The sequence below is a fragment of the Xenopus laevis genome, chromosome 6S (genome assembly GCF_017654675.1).
Source record: "Xenopus laevis strain J_2021 chromosome 6S, Xenopus_laevis_v10.1, whole genome shotgun sequence".
Classification (NCBI taxonomy): domain Eukaryota; kingdom Metazoa; phylum Chordata; class Amphibia; order Anura; family Pipidae; genus Xenopus; species Xenopus laevis.
Window position 1 is genome coordinate 42,921,372 of NC_054382.1, and position 24,169 is coordinate 42,945,540.

General features: G+C 37.9%; 1 protein-coding gene across 5 annotated transcripts in view; it reads left to right on the forward strand.

The window, feature by feature from the left end:
• Positions 1-21,869, forward strand: part of cnot10.S (CCR4-NOT transcription complex subunit 10 S homeolog) — a 71,696-nt gene extending 49,827 nt beyond the window's left edge. For all 5 annotated transcript variants that reach the window (XM_041567124.1, NM_001091113.1, XM_041567123.1 and 2 more), the window contains 5 exon segments: positions 6,178-6,308; positions 8,778-8,813; positions 9,682-9,809; positions 13,355-13,430; positions 20,667-21,869. In XM_041567124.1, the coding sequence (XP_041423058.1) occupies positions 6,178-6,308; positions 8,778-8,813; positions 9,682-9,809; positions 13,355-13,430; positions 20,667-20,824 (529 nt within the window). In that variant the 3' untranslated portion in view covers positions 20,825-21,869.
• The last annotated feature ends 2,300 nt before the right edge of the window (positions 21,870-24,169 follow it).

Consider the following 24,169-nt stretch of genomic DNA (forward strand, 5'->3'; position numbering starts at 1 on the left):
TGACTAATCTCCCGGAATCTCCATGTGTATCTGCCCTTAGAAAGCAATGGTAAATATGGACAGTGTTCATGAAGCTGTAAGACCAGCCTTTAAGGGGTGGTTCACCTTTAAGTTAACTTTTAGTATGTTATAGAATGGCTAATTCTAAGCAACTTTTCAATTGGTCTTCATTTTTTATAGTTTTTGAATTATTTGCCTTCTTATTCTGACTCATTCCAGCTTTCAAATGGGGGTCACTGACCCCATCTTAAAACAAATGCTCTGTAAGGCTGCAAATCTATTGTTATTACTACTTTTTAGCATTGATCTTTCTATTCAGTCCCCTCTCCTATTCATATTCCAGTCTCTTATACAAATCAATGCATGGTTGCTAGGGTAATTTGGACCCTGGCAACCAGAATTCCAAAATTACAAACTGTAGAGCTGCTGAATAAAAAGCTAAATAACTCAAAAACCACAAATAATAAAAAATTGCAAATTGTCTCAGAATATCACTGTCTGCATAATACTAAAAGTTTAGATAAAAGTGAACAACCCCGTTAATTATGAAGGCTCGCATGCAGCCTGGAAGCATTTCACTGTTGAGGTAAAAGGAGATACTTCCTGAAAAAGTAGATTTGATCAGAGAGTATGTTTAGGTAAACATTTGTCACCTTTATGTACAACTATCTAATTAAATTGTACTTACAATTAAAACATTATATCTAGTTACACCACTGTATCCCCTGCAACCCTAAAGTCCATGCCTTATGGAAACGGTAGTATTTCAGCAGTGACATAAAGTTTATTGAATTACCAGAAAATATGCAATATGCATCATAACAAAATTAGGCAGGTGCATAAATTTGGGCACCCCAACAGAGATATTACATCAATACTTAGTTGAGCCTCCTTTTGCTAATGTAACAGCCTCTAGACGCCTCCTATAGCCTTTGATGAGTGTCTGGATAGAGGTATTTTAGACCATTCGTCCATACAAAATCCGAGCATGGACAGCCTGCTTCAAATCATTCAATAGATTTTCAATGATATTCAAGTCGGTGGACTCTGATGGCCATTCCAGAATATTGTACTTCACCCTCTGCATAAATGGCTTTGTAGATTTCCAAGTGTGTTTAGGGTCATTGTCTTGTTGGAATATCCAACCCCTGCGTAACTTTGTGACTGATGCTTGAACATTATCCTGAAAAATTTGTTGATATTGGGTTGAATTCATCTGACCCTCGACTTTAACAAGGGCCCAGTCCCTGAACTAGCCACACAGCCCCACAGCATGATGGAACCTCCACCACATTTGACAGTAGGTAGCAGGTGTTTTTCTTGGAATGTGGTATTCATCTTCCGCCATGCAAAGCGCTTTTTGTTATTACCAAATAACAGCACTTTGTTCCGAAATGACAAATGCATACAACTGGCGAATGCAGAAAGGGCTTCTTTCTCATCACCCTGCCATACAGAATTGTAGAACGATGTACAAATACACCATCTGCAGCAAGATGTTCTTGCAGGTCTTTGGAGGTGATCTTTGGGTTGTCTGTAACCATTCTCACAATCCTCCGCATATGCCGCCCCTGTATTTTTCTTGGCCTGCCAGACCTAGGGTTTACAGCAACTGTGCCTGTGGTCTTCCATTTCCTGACAGTTGAGCAGTTACATACATTCAAATTAGCAAAATTACAAGGGTACCCACATTTTTGCACAGCCAGTTTTTCACATTTGATTTAATTTCATACAACTGAATACTGGTTCACTAAAAATCTTTGTTCAGAAAACACTGCAGTACTCAGATGTTCCTGGGAATTTAAAGACATACCACTGTTATCTTTTTTTGTTGAAAGTGGAGTAAATTATTATGCAGGCTTTTTCATATGACTGTACAAGATTACATACAAAAACAACCAATACAACAGGTGACTAGAACCCTGTCAAAAAAAACATTACAGTATTTAAAGAATTGTGATATGTTTTAGAGGCAGAAAGGTTTCTGCTCACCCTCTCATAGATTGGTTACATTTGTATTTTAGTATCTTATCCCTTATCCCCCCCCAAAATATTTTCTACCACCGATGTCAAACTAACCGGCCAATAGTTTTCAGTCTGAGAGTGGCATCTCATTTCAAATAATGGCACTACATTATCAATTTGTCTATCTCACTGCAATATGACAGTCTTTGAAGAATCCAGAAAATGTAACAAATGTGGATTGGCAATCTTTTTGTACCCTGCCATGAATTCCATCATGTCCTGGACCTTAGTTTACATTTACAGGTCTAGTCTAGTTGACCAGCCATTAACGGTTACATTATTAGAATTTGTTACTGGTTTCCTCTGTAGTATAAACGGACAAAAAAAAAAACAATAGTTCAAAATACCCGTTTTCCCTGTTCTCATCAGTAAATTTACTTACTTGACCTCCCTTCATATTTTATTTTGTTGCTAAACATTTCTTATTCACAACGAATGTAAATGTGTCTCTTATTATTCTTGTCTTGTGTCTGAAAGCTACTGGTCATGGGCCTTCTTACAGTTCGCACTTAAACATAACATTATTTTTATATTTATATATTATGCTGATCTTTGTCCTATTATTATACTGTTTTTATATATCTATTGCTATATAAATATATACACGCATATATACATACAAGCAAAGGAATTTAGAGCTTATATAAGTGAACAGTGAAGCGTTAGTTCTGACTCATTGTGGTTTGTGCTCAGCAGAACTGACGTAATACTGTACCAGTAAAGTCCATGGAATGCATGGTATTTTGATCAACTTACATGTGGCTGCAATCATAATGCGTATACTCATCTCAGAATGCTTAATAGGAAGCACTAACCTGCTAAAAACATTTCAAGCAGTATTATAGTGTGCCAAAGAGATCTGGGATGAGTGGTAGCAATGTAATTGTTGCCACAAATAGCAGCAATCAAAATGTGCCATGGTCATTTTGCTGTAGGGGGGCTAGATAAGGGGATTATTGCTGGGGCTAAGTATTTAGGGAATAAAATGTTTTTTGCAAAAGGCTCCAGTAGAATTCTGCACTGAAATCCGTTTCTCAAAAGAGCAAACAGATTTTTTTTATATTTAATTTTGAAATCTGACATGGGGCTAGACATGTCCGTTTCCCAGCTGCCCCCAGTCATGTGACTTGTGCTCTGATAAACTTCAGTCACTCCAAGATGGAGTGATATCACTCCCCTCCCAGCAGCCTCACAACAGAACAATGGGAAGGTAACCAGATAGCAGCTCCCTAACTCAAGATAACAGCTCCCTGGTAGATCTAAAAACAGCACTCAGTAGTAAAATCCAGGTCCCACTCTGACACCTTCAGTTACATTGAGTAGGAGAAAACAGCCTGCTAGAAAGCAGTTCCATCCTAAAGTGCTGGCTCTTTCCGGAAGCACAAGACCAGGCAAAATTATCTGAGATGGCTGTCTACACACCAATATTACAACTAATATATTGTAGAGTGAATTATTTGCAGTGTAATTTAGGAATAAATCTTTGTTAGCTGCCTGCTGAAGGGTGAATGCTGTAAGCAAGAGACACTCATATAGCTGTCAGCTCACTGTGCTGCCCATATGTAATAAATGTGCAAAAAATACTCCACACAGAAAATGAATTCAAAATACAATGAATACACCTAAATAGCGATGGGCAAATCTGACCCATTTAGTTTAGACAAAAATTAGAAAAACAACAAAAAAGTAGTCTAACACATAGAAGTCAATGGGCGTTTTTTTGCACAACATTTTTTTAAAAGTATCCATCATAGTCTATAGTCTCAGCAAAACACAGCAAAATATTTCACTCATCCCTCCACATAAACAATGATCTTGTACAAATATTTATGCACAATCAGCATACGACAGAACCGCTCAGAATGATTAACAATCTCTGTAAAGTGCTGTGTAAATGTGCAGGCACTATATAAATAAAGGTTGATAACAATACATTCTTGAACAAAATGTTTGAGTTGCTTAATTTCATGTAAAATAACAAAGTGCTGCTTGAGAAGCTTGATTATTAGCCAGCCATACATGACATGCAGCCCCTAAGAAAGAGTTAAAGAGATCAAGAGGGTCAGAATCCAAGCACGGAGTGACCCCTAAGTGTGAATCACTGAACCATAACCGGTCATTTCCTCGCATCAGTTTTATGACTTGTATCCGACAGTGACAGCTTTGTTGGTGCGTTTTTGTTTTTTCTTTAGATGAGCGTATTAAACTGTGCCAAACTGGTTTCAAGATTATTTGCCTTCTAACGACAAACTGAAAAATCTTACCTTTTGGGCAAGATTATTTATACTATTTGCAGTTTAGCTATTTTTTAATACAAGCAGATGGCATCTCTGATTCAATACAAATATGAAAAATCACAGAAAAGAAGGTTTTATATTGACCTTATGTTGTTCACCTTTGAGTTAACTTTTAGTACGGTGTAAAGAGTGATATTTTGAGACAATTTACAATTGGTTTTCATTTTTTTATTATTTGTGGTTTTTGAGTTATTCAGCAGCTCTCCAGTTTGCAGTTTCAGTAATCTGGTAGCTAGGGTCCAAATTACCCTAGCAACCATGCATTGATTTGGATAAGAACCTGGAATAGGAATAGGAGAGGCCTGTATAGAAAGATGAGTAATAAAAAGTTGCAATTACAATACAGTTGCAGCATTACAGAGCCATTATTTTTTAGATGGGCTCAGTGATGCCCATTTGAAAGCTGGAAAGAGTCAGAAAAAGGCAGACTATAAATAATGAAGACCATTTGAAAAGTTGCTTAGAATTGGCCATTCTATAACATACCAAAAGTTAACCTAAAGGTGAACCACCACTTTAAGGGATATTTTCTGGTTTGTTTTTCTCATCTTTTTTGCACATGTAAACCATAACTGAGATTTGTATTTAATAGTATATATGTTGTGACATCAGAGTTTCCCTCCCCGCCCCATTGTATGTGCATTTATTCAGTATATGGCAGGGGATCTCCTCCTCTAATCTGAGCGAGCCCACTTCACTGTGAGGTTTAGTATGCCTCACTGGGCCTCTTGGCTCTGTCACATTCATTAATTTGGTCATGATGAGAAGAGGGGGAGGAGAGACCTGTATGAGACATTCCAAAAATACTTTCAAGTGAGCTAAGACCTCCTGCATAGTCTTTCTAATCTAGGCTTGTTTGTTACAAGCATTTCTTGGAAAAAGGGACAAATGTTTTTGTTTGATAATTGTTTTTTCATATTCTGTTTGCACTTTTATTTTTGTGCAGTTTTTTAGGGCAGATTTATCAAAGGTTGAATTTCGAAGTTATGTGAATTTTTTCTAACTCCTAAATAAACTTAATTAATTTACTCACAACTCGAATGGGAGGGTATTTTACGGAAAAACTCAAACGTCCAATATTCGATCAAATATGAATGACCCGAAAGTTTGAATCAAGCTTTCCTCTAAGAAATATAACTTGAATGTCCAGAAAGGTATTTAACATGGTTCAAAGGGCCACTGCCATTGACTTGTACGTGAATTTGGCAGGTTTTAGGTGGCGAATATTCTAATTAGAACTGTTTCCATGGTCGAGGTGCGATCAATCTTACATTCAAATTCAGGTTGGTGAATTAAAATTCAAATGAGCGAGTTTTGACCAAATTCGAATTTAAAAATTCGAACCTTAATAAATCTGCACTATGCTTTGTAAGGATATTTTCTGCAAAATATACTTGAGCTGTAGGCAAAAATGTAAAAATAACTCAGTCCTTTTGTCTCCTAGAATGTACAATACATTGAATGTTCTTGTATGAACACATAAAGACAGTTTTTAGTAAAATTGTATTTGAGGAATGGAATGTATAGTAATCATGATGTTTTCTATTATAACATTGTTTTATCACACAAATAGATTGACAGGCAGTCCTATTAAACTGCCCCACCCCCTCTGATGTCAGTCCAAACTGTAATGGACTGGAATGTTAAATATTCAGCAGAAATGGGAGCTATATGACCTAGGTGGCACATAAAGGGTTAAAGGTCACTGCCTTGTTAACTTGTAGCGCAGGCTTGAGCTGTCGAACTGTAGGCTGAATACTTGAGAAGTTTAGCCCCTGCCCTGATCTTTACAAGGCAGCATTGCTTCATTCTTCATATAATGTTAACATGCAGTTGTTTCTATCACATGATCCAGGTTCCTGGGCCATTTATATGCTGCAGAAGCTCTCATCTCCTTGGACAGGATTTCGGATGCCATCACTCATCTGAACCCTGAGAATGTCACAGATGTGTCTCTAGGGGTCTCTTCCAATGAGCAGGAGCAAGGTAAATGAAAGCACACTGGATGAAAAGCATACTTTTATCTGCCTTCTTGCTGCAACTAATGGTAATGAGCACACATGTAGACACACTTGCACAGTGCATGCTTCTTCAGTGCATCATTTATTTATACAAGATTGAGACAGAGCAAGCTAAATCAAGCAACTCATGCATAAATAATAACCAGACCTTACATAGACCTACTTGCTTTTGACTGAGGATTTTGTTCAGAAATACTGCCCTCTGCTCAGTGGGGCTTACAGGGGGTTATCTATCAAAATCCCAATTGTTCTGATTATTTAAATACAAAAAAGTCTGACCAAACTAGAATCCTCAATTTGGCCTTCTTATTTAAAAAGCTTGATTTAATTGGTTCAGGTAAAAACTCAAAAAAAATTGAGCGAAAACCCGAATTGTACAGGTTTTTTTTTTTTAGTAAATTTTCCCCAATAGCTTGATTTTTTTTTTTCGCCTGAAAAGCCAGATTTTTTTTGAATTGTCCGAAAAGCATTTTTTCCTTGCCCAATTCCAGCACAGACCACAGAAGCTTCAAGATAGGATAGGGACATTGATTTATATACAACCCCTGGTATGGCAGATTTTAAGGAATCTGACTTTTTGCTGCATCAGAATTTAATAAATCTCTAAAAAAAAATTAGAAAAAAATAAAAAAGCAAAGCTTAAAATTCGAGTTTTTCACCAAAAAAGCCCAACCGGAGTTTAGTAAATAACTCCCTAAATGTCATGATGACCAGGACATGGGGGAGAAGACACAAGAAGCTTGTATTGAAACAATAACTAGCCCCCCCCCCCCGTCTCAGCACATGCTTTTAAAGGAGTTACATTTTAGTACAGGTATGGGATCCGTTATCCGGAAACTTATATCTACATGAAAAAACAAAAAGAATACTCAGTTCGGTAGGTCCTGAAATATATATATATATAATTAACCGCTAGGAGTTAACCCCATATTTATAATTAACCGCTAGGTGTTAACCCCATATAAACATAGGACTTTGCCACTGAAGTGAATTCACAAATGAGCGGTGTTAACCCTAAAGCGGACCCATAGGAACGCTTACCCAAAGAAAACGCTGACCCATGTGTACGAACCCCAGGTCCAGCATTTGGATCAGCAAACACTTAAAACAGCAGTTATGAGGATAATTTGCGGAAAAATTCCACTCACCCGATGAAGAAGATGACTCGGGTGCATCGCCCCGAACCCGTAGCTTAGATGAGACTGCAATGAAAGAAGAATCGGCGAGCACTCCACGGCCACTCAAAATGAAGAACCTTTATTTCAACATATTAAAAGCAAAACATCGTCGTGACGCGTTTCATATCCGCGATACGTAGTCATAGGCATGGCATTCACAAGTGCCGAATGGCTTACTTAAATCTAAAACACTGGATGTTACATCATTGATTATACAATCATTAAAACCTGGGTGATTAACCCCCTTACAAAACAGCCAAACATTTTAACAGTTAAAATAAATTACACCTCGTTTACATTATATCATTTGATTAAATGGAATGCAAAGTTCCTTAGATTTAAGTAATCCATTCGGCACTTATGAATGCCTATGACTATGTATCGTGGATGCGAAACGCGTCAGGATGATGTTTTGCTTTTAATATGTTGAAATAAAGGTTCTTCGTTAACATTGAGTGGACGTGGAGTGCTCACCGATTCTTCTTTCATTGCCGTTATCCAGAAACCCATTATCCAGAAACTTCCAAATTACGAAACAACCGTCTCACATATGCTCCATTTTATCCAAATTATCCAAAGTTTTAGAAATGATTTCCTTTTTCTCTGTAATAATACCTTGTACTTGATCCACCTAAGATATAATTAATCCTTATTGGAAGCAAAACAAGCCTTTTTTCGTTTATTTAAGATTTACATGATTTTCTAGTAGACTTAAGGTATGAAGATCCAAATTATGGAAAGATCTATTATCTGGAATACCCCAGGTCCCAAACATTCTGTATAACAGGTCCCATATGATGTAGAGAGTGACATTCTGGACATTTTGCAATTGGTTTTCATATTTTATTTGTGTTTTTTTTAGTTATTTAGCTTTTTATTCATCAGCTCACCACTTTGCAATTTTTGGTTGCTGGGTCCAAATTACCCTAGCTATCATGCTAATGAAAGTTACCCATTTTATTAAGAAGGGCACAAACCTTTATCATCTTATAGGTTTGATGAAAAATATCCTGCTCCCCAAGGTATAATGGCATCTATGTTGGATAACATTGGTTTCTTAGAGATGCAGTCCATACAGCAAGCTGGTCATGGTGCACATGGTGAATGAAGACAAACTGCAACAATTTTAATAATCTGAGGAAGATCCTACAATTATCTTCTGTATCCTGCTTAGTGTGCCATATATTATTATTATGCCATATATTTGTTTTGTTTCCCAACCCACTTATTTGCTTTCCTCTTCCTTTTTTACATAGGTTCTGACAAAGGAGAAAATGAGCCCATGGAATCTGGTGAGCTTTTTTGACTTCAAAATTGCAGCTTTTGTGTTATGGCAAGTATACCCACATGTGGGGCCACAAGCCTCAAATAACCCTCCCTTGAACCCTGTGAGAATCATTTAAATGCATTAGCACCAGCACTTGCTACACGTTTTTGTTTCGCTGAAAGTATTTTTGGACAATTAAATAAGAAGGAGGAGTGGTACTCAATTTCTACATTACATGGTTTTTTGGCATGTGGATTGCCCTATGAGCAGTGTTGTTCATGGAGCTCAGCAAGTTCAGCAGCGCACTCCGGAACCACTTTAAAGACGCGTTTCATGGCTACGCACTTCCTCAGAGACGCACTCTGAGGAAATGCGTAGCCACAAAACGCGTCAGACCTCAGATGCTATGTGTGTGAATCAGATGTGGAAATAAAGATTGTTTGCTTTTTCTGGTGATCTGGGAGCGTGTGGTAGGTACTTTGAAGTGGTTCCGGAGTGCGCTGCTGATTTGCTGATTACGTTCTTCTTAGTGATGGACTTTGGGCAGCTGCACCCGGCTCACAGTGATGTCGGCGTAAGACTCTCTTTATATACCTCATGTATTTTGTCCTGTTTGTGGGGAGATTAAGTGGATTATACCTACTCCCAGCCTTAAGTGAGGGGTCCGGGGCAGAGGGCACCTGGACCAAAAAGTGTTTAATGGTGAGCAACACAGGGACTTTAAGTAAATACTTAGAAAATTATAGTCTTATCCCGTCTAGTACAATTACCGTAAACAATTGAGTGTGAAGCTCGGGAGTAGCTCCGGCTACATATATGTTTGGTGGCATACAATGTTGTTCATGTAGACCTATATATACATAATCATTTGCGTATTTTTTTTTTGTTTTTAGCTGGTAAACAGATACCTCAGTGTTACCCAAGTTCAGTAACTTCTGCTCGAACAATGATGCTGTTTAATCTTGGGAGTGCTTACTGTTTACGTAGCGAATATGACAAAGCACGCAAGTGTCTACACCAGGTATGCCATCTCCATGTTACTAATAGCTTATGGTGTTTTATTGATGAAAATTGTAGTTGTGCAGAACAAAAGTAAAAGTACTTTCTCTATCTGGTGTATCTGGAGCTCATTTACAGACTGGTGGTGCTGTTCTGTTGACTACTATTCACAGGATTGGCCAGTGCCAGCAACCAATTCTAAAAGATGTGGTGCAGTAGGTGGCAAACCTATATTTCACTGCTCTTCTTGAAACCCTTATCAGAAATTGCCACTATTTTGACACGAAAAGAAGAAGAAAGATTGCTAGCACACGGTTTGCCTTTAAAATGAATTATTACAAAAAATGAGGCGTTAGTACCACAGTTTGGTCAAAATATGTAAACTCACATTCAAAATCAGGTCCTACAGCAAACAGTGTAAAGGTGGCCATACACGGGCAGATTAAAGCTGGTGATATCGGTCTTTTAAACCGATTTGGCAGTTTTATCTGCCCGCCCATCTGTGGGGGCTTCTGACTGGTGCCCCCTTGATCGAAATCAGAAGAAAAAAAAAATTGGCCTGTTATCTATCGGGCAGTTTTGATTTTTTTTTTTCCCGCGACCAAGGACCTCATCAGTTAGTTGATGCAGTCCTATGACCCATTTTCTTCATTGTAATTTGATTGTTTGGCCCTAGGACCAAACGTTCGGATAAATCCAATATCACCCTGCCGTTAGTGGGCAAATCAGGGAAAGATCTGCTCGTTTGGTGACTTCTCCAAACAAATGGATCTTATTGTGTATGGCCACTTTAACTGAGTAATAAGACCATTGTGCCCTTACCCTTAAAGGAACAGTAACACCAAAAAATTTGTGTTTTAAAAGAAAGACCATAATATAGTTGTGCCCTGCAATACTGTTGAGTATCCTGTGCCTTTTCTCCTTTTTCAGCTTTGAATGACTGCCCCCATGGCTTCATAGCAGCTTGTTTATATAAACTAAAGTAGAGTTTCTAAAGCAAACACACCAGTTTAACCAGTGCAGCACAACAGTACATTATATTGTCATTAGTTCAGGACACCTCCATTTTTTGGTGTTACTGTTCCTTTAACTCAGGAGCTCTAGTGAGAAAGCAAGGAGCTTTTAAGCCCCAGACCACTAACATAGACCTGTGAATAATTCGCTATTTTGAAACTGCTGTAAGACGTTGAGTAAAAATTTTGTGATAACTACATTTATACTGTAATTGGTGGTATAGTCATCACCCCAATATATGCTAATGGTCTCTTCATGTTGACAGCAGTGGGTCACCCTAGACCAGGGGTCCCCAACCTTTTTTTACCCATGAGCCACATTCAAATGTAAAAAGAGTTGGGGAGCAACACAAGCATGAAAAAGTCCCTTGGGATGCCAAATAAGGGCTGTGATTGGCTATATGGTAGCCCCTATGTGGACTGGCAGCCTACAGGAGGCTCTACTTGGCACTATACTTAGTTTTAATGCAATTAAAATTGCTTCTGAGCCTGGAATTCAAAAATAAGCACCTGCTTTGAGGCCACTGGGAGCAACATCCAAGGGGTTGGAGAGCAACATGTTGCTCACGAGCTACTGGTTGGGGACCACTGCCCTAGACTGATGACAGTACTGAGACATTTGTTACTGCCCAGAGCAGCTTCAAAGCACATTATCTGTGATTGTCCTTAAAGGGATTCTGTCATGGAAAAACATGTTTTTTCCAAAACGCATCAGTTAATAGTGCTGTTCAAGCAGAATTCTGCACTGAAATCCATTTCTCAAAAGAGCAAACAGATTTTTTATATTCAATTTTGAAATCTGACATGGGGCTAGACATTTTGTCAGTTTCCCAGCTGCCCCAGTCATGTGACTTGTGCCTGCACTTTAGGATGGAATTACTTTCTGGCAGGCTGTTATTTCTCCTACTTAATGTAACTGAATCAGTCTCAGTGGGACTTGGCTTTTACTATTGAGTGCTGTTCTTAGATGTTCCAGGGAGCTGTTATCTTGTGTTAGGGAGCTGCGATCTCATTACCTTCCCATTGCTCTGTTGTTAGGCTGCTGGGGGGGGTGATATCACTCCGACTTGCAGTACAGCAGTAAAGAGTGAATTAAGTTTATCAGAGCACAAGTCACATGACTGGAGGCAGCTGGGAAATTGACAATATGTCTAGCCCAATGTCAGATTTCAAAATTAAAAGCAAAGCACCCAAGTATAGGTTTAGGGAGAGGGATATGAAACTTATCTGACACTAACTCATGTCCGTGATGCAAAGGATTATAACCAGGCCCTAGATTTATTTTTTACTGCAGAATTGCAAATGAATACAAATTGCTTTGAATATGACAGCACCTTACAAGTGAGCTATTGGGCACTATTGCATTAGATGTTGCTCAGGAAGCTTTAAGAATGTACACAGCTTTGGGCCATTTGGGCTGTTCCACATGCAATAACTCCACAGCACTGAACTCCCAATTAATGTAAATGAACACAAAACAACCATGTAGTCAGGGCTTGAGGGAGATACAGGAATATTCTTGTACAGTAGTTCAGCACACAAATAGAGATTCATTCTGGGTTTCAGTGCTAAGCAGAGTCAAAACTACTACTTTGAATACACCTATACAGGCATGGATTAGTATCCTTTCACAATAAGTTGTAAAAATGAATAATATATATATAAAAATCAAACGGCCTTTTTCATGTTGCTGGGGCCACATCAGAGCTGTTCTTGCAGCATTAAAATAAATGGTGCTGTAGTACTACGTACTAAGAGAACTATATGTATGAGGCCATATAAAGTCATTTCAATCTGGTCTTACACTGCAGCTCTGTTCCTCTTGTAGCCAGCAGCAGAGTTGGCTTTTATAGAAATTTATCAGCTTGAATAGTTACAGGTATACAGTACCTAATTAGGGGCTATCAGAGGTTCCAGGCGAGGGTGCAGAAGTGTTGACACCTTAAGGAAATAAATCACTTGCCTTCTCCTTAATTAGATAATGGATTTTTCTTTTTCAGCTCTTTGCTTCCTCAGCCACCTGTTGGGAATAAGTTCTGAACAAATCAAATTAGCACATATTTCATATGGTTATTGTTCATTATAGTTCCCCTATTCCCTATTATACAGAGCTTTATCTCAAACGCACAACCATTCACAACAAGCACTGCCCAGTGGAGCTTACAGGTTCCCTATCTCAGGTGCACATATACACAGTCATGGTGTTTTTCTATTGAATATAATAGTTTATTTTTAATTGTCTGCAAGAATGGTTATGAAATCTGACGTGTTTTTAAATCCATTTTAATTATCAAACACTTGGGATCAGTAAATACGTTTTGCTTCTTCTCTCAGCTCTGTATTCTGTTCTCATATTCTTTTATATGCATCAGCCAGACTAAGCTGCTGTGGGAGGTATAACGTACAGACAGTGACTGATGTGTTGTATCCATGGGAGTTATTAGAGCTAAAGGTGGCTGGCCAAATCTTAATATGAGCTTTGCTAAGGAGCATCATCTTGTGTCTGATTGATTGTGTATATAAAGATTTTCTTGGTTCATTTCATTTTTCCAAGGCTGCCTCCATGATCCACCCTAAAGAAATCCCACCAGAGGCAATCCTGCTTGCAGTGTATCTTGAGCTACAGAATGGTAAGTGTCTATAATAGGGCAATATAGACATTAGGCTTGTGCAGAAATCATTTTTTTTCCTAATTTCTCAGATTTTGTGCTGAATTGGGAAGAGCTTAAAGTCCCTGTTAACTCGGTGCTTTTTGCACTAGTTCTTCAGCATGCACGGTAATGCACGGTCCTTGCAGGGCACAAATAGTAAAGACAAAATCCAGAAGCACACCAAAAATAGTTGTCTTGTTTGTGAAATGCTAATGGGCTAAATAAATCACCTATTTTCACACAGCAACTATTTTTTGTGTGCTTCTGGATTTTGTCTATACTAGTTCTTCAGCATGTGTAAAAACCTTTATATTCACTTGATAAAGGGACCCAAAATGTTGTGTGGTGATATAAGGACCACTGTAGAATAGTAGGTGGCTGTCCATCTGTATAAGTATAAGTATAAAGCAAATCCCCTGATGCATTTACAAGTGTTCTTTCTAAAGGGTTTCAGTTGCAGACACGTCTAAAGGAAAATGAATGAAGGCTTAGGGGATACTGTTGGAATAAAGAAAATTTTACGTGAGGAAGAAAAGTTGTAGGAATTTAGTTAAGTCCTGTAACAAACGTGTTGCTTTTGAGACCAAAAACTTTCCCCTACCTACTCCATTGTGTCATCATTGATGCTTTTTACACTTTTTCAGTCCCATCTTTGCTCAGTACAGGTATAGGATCCCTTATCCGCAAACCCGATATCCAGAAAGCTCCAAATTACCGAATAGCTGTCTCCCATAGACTCCATTTTATCCGAATAATCCAAATTTTGAAAAATTATTTCCTTTTTCTCTGTAATAATAAAACAGTACCTTGTACTTGATCCCAACTAAGATATAATTAATCCTTATTGGAAGCAAAACCAGCCTATTGGGTTTATTTAATGTTTAAAAGATTTTCTATGGAAAGATTTAATAATCAGCCCTGTAACATCAATTTATATTACAGACCAACCTCATCTTCTGCTTGATAATTAGCAACAACCCATAAGCTTAGCTTCTCAACAGCTGCTCAGAGCCCACTGAGCATGTGAGTGTCGCAGACACTTTCCAAGATGGTGACCCCCTGTGACAAGTTTGAAGTCCTGGACCATTGCTGCTATTGAGAAGCTCAAACTTTAGGCTGGTGCAATAACTTCAGTATATAAAAGATTTTTGTGGGACATAACTGTTCAGTGAGTTTTGCAATTGATCCTTAGCATGTAGCTCAGATTCAAAAGCAAACAGTTATGACCCATGTGGCCCTCCCTCAAGTCACTGATTGGTTGCTGCCTAGTAACCAAGAGAGCTGAAAAGCAGGAAGTAGTGTTATGGCTATTATGTTAGACATCCAGTCACTGCAGCCTTTATACATTACATTTTTGGCTAACTAACTATATTAGAAACCTTTTTTTTTGCACAGCCTATTATATAATACAGGTATAGGATCCCTTATCCGGAAACCAGATATCCAGAATGCTCTGAATTACGGAATGGCTGTCTCCCATAGACTCCATTTTATCCAAATTTTGAAAAATGATTTCCTTTTTCTCTGTAATAATAAAACAGTAGCTTGTACTTGATCCAAACTAAGATATAATTAATCCTTATTGGAAGCAAAACCAGCCTATTGGGTTTATTTAATGTATAAATGATTTTCTAGTAGACTTAAGGCATGCAGACCCAAATTATGGAAAGATACATTATCCGGAAAAACCCCAGGTCCTGAGCATTCTGGATAACAGGTCCCATACCTGTACTGCAAGTTTACTGGTAAAACACAGTGTGGCATGAGCAAAGACCTGCAGCACTCGCAGGGTTAATCGCAGGGTCCTCCTATATATCTATACTACGTTCTGTCATATCCATCCTTTTATTCTTTAATGGAAGAAATTATGGTCGGGGAGAAGACATGTTCTTTCATTCTACCTTCTTGGTGTGGCTGCAGTATGCATTGCTGGGAATAGTGTTAGTTTATTTTTCTATATATATATATATATATATATATATATATATATATATATATATATATATATATATATATAGAAATATTTATATATATTTAAGCAGAGTTTGTTGGGAGAAAATCAGAAGGGTTTTTTCGTTTCCTAAATGTTTCCCATACAACTGAAAACAATATTTTTACTGAAAGTAGTTGTACATTGTTGTAAGTTCCTGAGCATATTGTAAAGATGTCACATCAGTTTAGTAATCGCCTGTGTTTAATCTCAAAAAAGGTGCAATCATGTTCAAGTGTATCCATCTGACCCGGACCTGGTAGCCAATCCCTCTCTGCTGCTCCATATTTATGTGCTAACAATGTACACAACCAGCTTACATAGTTAAATCGGGTTGACAAAGTCCATCAAGTTCAACCCCTCCAAATGAAAACCCAGCATCCATACACACACCCCTCCATATCATAAATTATACATACCCATATCTATACTAATTATAGAGTTTAGTATCACAATAGCCTTTGATATTGTGTCCAAGAAATCATCCAAGCTTGCCCTGTATGATTTCTGCTTGCCCTGTATGATTTCTGCTTGCCTGAAACAAACATGGAGAGGTTCCAACAGGGAGAGGATCCATAGCACATGCATATTTTATAAATGCAACCTCATTTAAGTGAATATCCAAATTGCTTCATATCCCGATCCCCATGGGCCTTTGCTGGTGCCATACTTTATTCACTTAGCTTTCTTCACATGATTCATTTACCCACTAGTGTTCCCATTGAAGAAAATCAATGTTCAGAAATGCTTCACTTTGGTGGTGACAGATGGCATTACTATGAGATCATATTTACACGTGACATGAACATATTGGCACATTATCACATTATGCCATTGCCAGACATTTTGACATTCTCTATTAGACTTTGAGAAATATTTGCAGCGCTGAAATGACTCCGCAGAGGCACATTTTCCTTTGAGTGATTCTAGCTCCTCTGAAGTGTGTTCTGCTGCTCCCAATGGATTCCTGCCATTTAAACAGAGTGGAACAAAAAGGGGGCCGTGTTGGGTTTGCCCATTATAAAAGATGTTAAGTGATTCAGCTGTCAGAATACAGAGCGCTGAAACCTGAAATTAAGGGTAACATTTTTAGCTTTGGGATAAAATGATATAAGTTAAAGTCTTTAAAAAATACTTTAGCATATAAACCTTTAGAGTGATGGCAGACCTGTACTAGATTTCCTCCAGCAAGGATAACCTAATGTCAGAAATTACCTTTGCTTTGGTGTCAATGTAAATCTCCCCCAGTAAAACATTTTAATCATACCGTTAACACCCTCATCCTATCTTGAATAATGTAACAAATGTTATGCAGAGTTAAGGGCAGCTATAGACACCCACTGTACTCTGCATTAGGCACTTATCAGCTCTAGACTGCTACTTTATTTTGACATCATAGAAAGTACAGGTATCGGACCTGTTATCCAGAATGCTCAGGACCTGGGTTTTCCGGCTCATGGATCTTTCCATAAGTCAACTAAAATATCATGTAACCATCAAATAAACTCAATGGGCTGATTTTGCTTCCAATAAGGATTAATTATATCTTCGTTGGATGAATTACAAAGTACAAGTTTGGGGCCTGTTATCCAGAATGTTTGGGAACTGGGTTTTTTCCGGATAAGGGAACATTCTGTAATTTGGATCTTCATACCTTAAGTCTACTTGAAAATCATTTAAACGTTAAACAACCCAGTAGATTTTTGTTTTGGCTCCAGTGATTGATTGATTAATTAATTGTATCTTAGTTAGGATCAAGTACAAATTGCTGTTTTATTATCACGCAGAAAAAAAGAAAATATTTTTTATATCAATTTTAACTATTTCATTAAAATTGAATGTGTGAGTGTCATCCCATAATTTGGAGCTTTCTGGATAAAGGATCCTATACCTTTACTGTTTTATCATTACAGAGAAAAAAGGAATGGAGTCTATGGAAGACTGCCTTTACGTAATTCAGGGGTTTCTGGATAACTGATACCATAACCGTATTCAGTATGTCAGTGAGGCTGCAGATCTCTTCCAATACATCCACCAAATTGAGGGGCTGTTCCTTTTAAGAACATTGAGCAATTTGTTTGATTTCACAGCAAACAAAGTAAAAACTGTTTGGAACTGTTTCTCTGTTCTTTTCAATGAGAACTTATACATTGGATTCCATAACTGAAACTGCAGCCATCCATGTGGGTCCTGTGAGTCACATGTTGAAAAGCAAGATAAAAAAAGCAAGATAAGCATGCAGAAAGTCCCTGGGGGTTCCAAATAAGGCTTGTGATTGGCTATTTGATAACCCTTATGTGGACTGGTAGCCTACAGGAGACTCTTTTTGGCAGAACACCTGTTTTTTTATGCAACTAAAACTTGCTTCCAAGCCAGGAATTCAAAAATAATCACCTGTGTTGTGGACAGTGGGAGCAACATCTAATGGGTTGTTGCTAGCGAGCCACTGGTTAGGAACCACTGAGGATCTATGGGCTCAAATAATTACGTATTTCACCACCAAAGAAGCAGAAGATGCCACAAAGGAGCCATTTCACAATGCCTCATGCCCTCCAATAAAGGCATTCAAAAAACTGCTGCACAAATGCCCTCATATTTACTTTTTTCTCCTAAATAATTTTTTTTACAAAATATAACAGAAATAAACACAATTTCCATTTAATAATAAAACATGAAATAAAAAGTAACGGCACATGTTAGCCAGACCTGTTCAAAAATATTCCTTGGTCGTATAGATATAACCACTGATTTTCAATAATAATAATAATCTCGGGACTTGAAGGCCTTTCCAAAACCTTCTATCAATATCCAACTTCTTCAGCTTTGGTTGCTTGTGTCTGAAATATTATCTTAAATTTAGATTAATTCAAATGTTATTATAGCTGATCAACATCTAGCAGATGACTTAAAAATATTCAATATTCAGTTAAAAGTCATAGCTTTTGCGGATGATATAATGCTTTTTATACTGACCCCGGCCTTGGAGATTCCGCATCTGCTTTCTATTATTCACAGATTTGGTCAAATAGCGGGCTTTCAAATTAATGTAGACAAATCTGAAGCATTAATGCTTCATGACTCGCCGAAACAAAATTGGCTCCCGGATTTCCCCTTTAAAAAGGCTGCTCATTACATTACATACTTGGGTATTAAAATACCAAAACATCATAATGCCACTTACCAATTGAATATTCGAGCTATTATTGATAAGATACACCAAGAAATTGTTCAATGGAAACATATAAATCTAACCTTTCTAGGTAGAAAACTTTTGTATCCCATTCAAATGCTGCCGTATAGCATAAAGAATTCTGACTTGATACGCTTACAGAAAATGCTTCGAACATTTATTTGGCAGAACAAACGATCCCGCATTAGTCTGTACAAATTATATTTACCCAAAGAGCTAGGGGGGGTCAACTTGCCAAATATTAAAGAATATAATGACGCTGCATTACTACGATTTGCCGGGGACTGGCTTGCGGATCGGAACTGGTTTACTACGATAGATCTAGACGGCTCTCACTCTGGCGGACTGACTTTAAATTTTCTCCTACATTCCCCGCCCTCGGCCATCCCGCAACCTTTAAAAGATAATCCGCTTTTTGCGGACACCCATAAAACGTGGCGTTCTCTTAGACTTAAATACGAACTTTCTCAAAGACATTCGCCATATCTTACTTGGCTGGGCAACACGGATTTTCCTATAGGCATTTCGAACCCGATCTTACTGGCCTGGAAAAGGGAAGGTTTATATATGGTTCGTGACTTAGTCAAACACAATTTAGACTTGTTATCCCTGACAGATTTCGCTGAAAGATTTCCGTTTACCAAATCCTTTCCCTTTCTTAGTATACAGCTGTTACATTTTGCTAAAACTGCTACTCATGATATAAGGAATAGGGGCTTCAATAACGCACTAGACACTCTTTGGAAAAACCAAAGTACATATCGTTCTACCTCCCAAATCTATAGTGTCACTCGCACTAGTATAGAAATAGATAAGGAAGGGGGCTCTTTGCTTAAATGGACACTCCCCATACCGCAACTTAACCCCTCAGATATTTTGAAGCTCCATGTCCGAATAATGAAGCAGCTTCCATCCAGCCGCTATCAAGAAATGGCCATACAAATCCTCCACAACTCATATCTAACCCCCGAAAGGCGCTATAAAATGGGTCGTCTCCCCTCAGACTGTTGTATTCGATGTCAAGCCCCCAAAGCGGATCTCTTACACATGTTTTGGTCTTGCCCTAAAATTTCTGACTTTTGGCGTGATGTCTCCTCTTACTGGACGCAGATGACTAATAAATTGATTCACCCTACTTTAGAATGGGCACTATTTAGCTCGGTGAAATCTTTCAATACCTTCACTAAAGAGGAAAACCATTTAGCGACCCGATTGGCAGCGGCGTCTCGAAAGGCAATCTTACATCAATGGCTCTCTGCGGACAGCCCATCCCTTTTATTGACCAAACAAAAACTGCATTTCATCTTTCACATGGACTGGCTCGAGGCCATGGCTAAAAAAGAACGACAGGTAGACAAATTCTTCTCTATTTGGGGCGCGTATATTAATAGCCTTCCATCTCCACTAAAATATTTGACTACGTATACTTTTCAACGCACCACTTGGTACGATCTAGAAACGCTTAGGGATAATCCACTACTACGTGACACTTTTCAGTACATTCAGACCACTCTCTGTGGTAATACGGCTGTTCCAACCTCGCCCCCCAGGACTCAGCGAACCAACCGGCTTTTAGCCTCTTATCTGCGGTAATTGACCTTGACCTAAAGTAATATTTGGATTTTGTTTTTCTTTTCTTATCTTTTATTTACTTTTCTCTATCAGAGCATATATTCCCTGCATGTTAGTTTGTTTTTTGTTTTTCTTTTCTTTTGGTTTGTCACTGATCCCTTTCTGATGTTTATGATACGCATACATGTATCTATCTGTTATTCTGCTCATTACCATGGACCTCTGGTAGGTCCAACTGTTTTCATGTTTATACATGTTTAACTTGTAATAAAAACAATTTGGAAAAAAAAAAAAATATTCAATATTCGATGTGGAACAAAACCATAAAAAAAAATTCTACAGTAGACTGGTTTATAGACGGGTTTCCAAGCAAAAGCATGTTCTGAGTTAAAATTCTGAAACTTCAAAAGCCAAATAAAAACAATCTTCTTGGCCAAAGCAAAGTATTTTTCTGTTTTTGCAGGCAATACCCAGCTGGCCTTGCAGATCATCAAAAGAAACCAGCTTCTCCCGTCCATTAGAATGATGTCAGATCTTCGAAAGAAGCCATTATTCCAGACAATGCATCAGCCAATGCAGCCGATTCAGATGCCAGCTTTTGCTGCTGCTCAGAGAAAATGAGAAATGGTTGTCCAGGGACTTTAGAGAAATGGCCTCAAACCATTCAACTCAAATACTCTGTGACCTATTCAGTCTCTTCTTAACCACAATAACACACATAATGTAAAATGGATCACATTTGGGTTTTTTTTTTGGAAATTAAAGGATTATGTGCCGGTTTCATCTCCAGATTATAACCAACTGGCCTTTCTGCGACGTGTGAAGTATAAGTAAGAAATCATGCCCTTGGTTTTATAAATGCTATAATGAACGGAAGAAGACTTTTATACCAGAAAATATGTATATATTCAGATTAGGGTAACACTGGTATAGTAAAAGTATTTTCCTGCTCGTATGTGTAGTGTGATGGTTGGAGATAGAAATGTTGATGGTGGGCAATGTTCTCTCTAAGATGTGCGCATGCACACAAATTTTGAGGTCAGCGCACACGGAATTTTGTGTGAAAATATATTTTGTATACATTTTTACCTGAGTACACAGTTTTGTAAAAACTGCACACACAAGTTTTTAATGCGCACACAAAATAATATTTTTTGTGCACATTGCTGAGAAGGAATTAGAGGGAACATTGACGGTGGGTATATGATGTGTGTGGGAGCAGTGTAACTGCCTAGTTTCTATGTACCACTTATTTACACAGAATTTAAAGACCTCAATATAGGGATTGGGAGGCAAATAATAATAATAAAAGCCTCTTGCAGGGATTTGACATTCAGGTATTATAATTTGCAAATTATTTTGAAAATCTTTTTTTACTCTGCACCATCTAACAAATCATCATTGACCATGGAGGAGAAAGGATGTGCAGACAACTCCAAAAATCGAATTAAACAAAAAGAACTACCAGAAGAGTTATATTATGTCGCACCATCCATATGCCATATTGTACTATGTTCAAAAGGAGACGAGAAATAGTGAAATAATTCTGGTAAGAGAAAAGTTCATTGTGCATAATTTTCTTAAATTCATTTACATCAAATTAGGTGGAACATTCATTTAGCTGTTTTTGTGATGAATTCAATAAATATAAAGTGCTTTTCAATTAGTAAAGTGCCCTGTGTCATTGTTTCTGAGCAGAATTCATGTGTTATGCTGATATTAAAACTTAACATTTAATTGGTCCGTTAAAAACAAAAGAATTCATGGGGTAAAAAACACAAAAAAATTGAGATGTGTGGATCTGGTTTTGTGGCGTAATACCAAATGGTACTCACAGTGAGTAAATCCCACCTACATCATGACATCTTATCTCCAAAACACTGATCACCCCTTAACTGAAAAAACTTGCTATATAGGAAGTATAGAGATGGTGAGAAGGGGGTATAAGTTCAAAATAGTAAGTAATGCAGTCGGTATTGAGTAAACTTATATAGAGACCTGCCATTAGAATCTGGGCAGTTTCACTGATATGCCATTAGGGTCAATTCTAACACTCTTGTGCTCTGAGGCACCTAAATGTGAATTGGCCTAATCCAGATGTAGGCAACCCGCAGCTCCGGAGCCCCATGCGGTTCTTCATCCTTCTTGTTGTGGCTCGGCCTTGCGGCTTTGCCTGTCACCCCGTCTATAGAGCCCTCGCACTTGCTGGTGGCTTCTTGAGTGTGTGACCATGGTTAGCTTACCGCAGTCAGAAATAATGACACAGGGCACTTTACTAATTGAAAAAGCACTTTATATGTATTGTGTATTGAATTCTTCACAAAAACAGCTATATGAATGTTCCACCTAATTGGTGTAATTTGAGAAAATTATGCACAATGAACTTTTCTCTACCCAGAATTATTTCACTATTTCTCTTCTCCTTTTAAAACACACTACAATATGGCATATGGATGGTGCGACATAATATAACTCTTCTGGCATTTCTTTTTGTTTAAGTATTATAATTTGCCCCTAGATTGCCAGTATCTTTTTCGTTATGGTGCAGGTTAAAGCTAAAACCCACAAAAGGACTCCTTTATATTCCCTCAGTAACTGCTTAGTGGAAACCAAAGGAATGACAACGTCCTGGGGAAGAGGTTGCTCTTACTAACAATGACTTGTATTGTGACATTTATAATCGATACATACAGTATATTGTGCGTCAGTCCCTAAGCTCAGGTAAGTGACAACAATGTGCTCCATTGATGTGGCGCTACGGGAGACCTCTTCAGAGAAATAAATATTCACTACTAAAGGAGAATGGTTGCCTTGGGCTGGTGGAGAACCCCAGATCTTAATGTGCAGCATTTCAACCATACTTGGCTGTCAGTGGGACTGTGCACACAATTTTGAGCACCAAAGGTAATTGTATAGAGCATAGTCTTAAACAAAAAGCCACAATTGTCAGTAGCACACTTGTTTTAATAGGCCGATGTTATTTTCTGTGGTCTCCTTGAGAATGGACTATACCATTCAGGACAAGTACACCAGGTTTGGAATTGTTCAGATCCTTGCCTATAAAATGTTTTCTGTTGTATAGGGAACACATTGCTCTTTTGATGATTTACAACTTGGGCACGGAACTGGAAGACTGAAATAATAGTTTCCTCTAAAACCACCAGGATAATGGATGTCTTGATTCTTCTTCCATTATGAACATTGGCACACATTTTCAAAAAGTGTAAAAGCTGCAGTCTTTGTATGAACTATGAGATTTCCCAGTTTGGAATATATTCCTATAAAAAAATTCTGGGTACACGTGAGATTTACTCCAAAATTACAATTTGGTGGATTGAAATGTATGGGATAGTAATAATATACTTGCAAGGACTTACAATTGCATTGTCATGCTGGGTTCTCCACAAGTTTATTAGATTTCTACTGGTTTTTACATATGGTACCATGACTTGACCATGGGAGCAAAACGGCAACCAAAACATGTCTGTTGCTGGCAATTAGTTCATTATTATAAACACATACAGTACTTCTAAAGTATTCAGTAACAAAACAAGCAATCAAGAGGGCCCTGTGCATAAAAAAAGCTTACAATCTGGACAGTTAAAGGAAAAGTAACCCCAAAAAATGAAAGTGTTTTAAAGCTGCACTGGTACAACAGGTGTGTTTGCTTTAGAAACACTACTATAGTTTATATTAAAAAAAAAAAGCTGCTGTGTAGCCATGGAGGCAGCCATTCAAAGTACAGGTTACATATCAGATGTACTATATAGACTCTCATTGTTTTCTAGTAGAGAGCTTATCTGTTATCTACTGAGTAACCTGTGCCTTTTCTCATTTTCAGCTAGAATGGCTGCCCCCATGGCTACACAATAGTCTATTTACATAAACTATAGTCGTCTTTCCAAAGCAAACACATAGTTTTTACCAATGCATAGCAACCATACATTATATTTTAATTACTTTTAA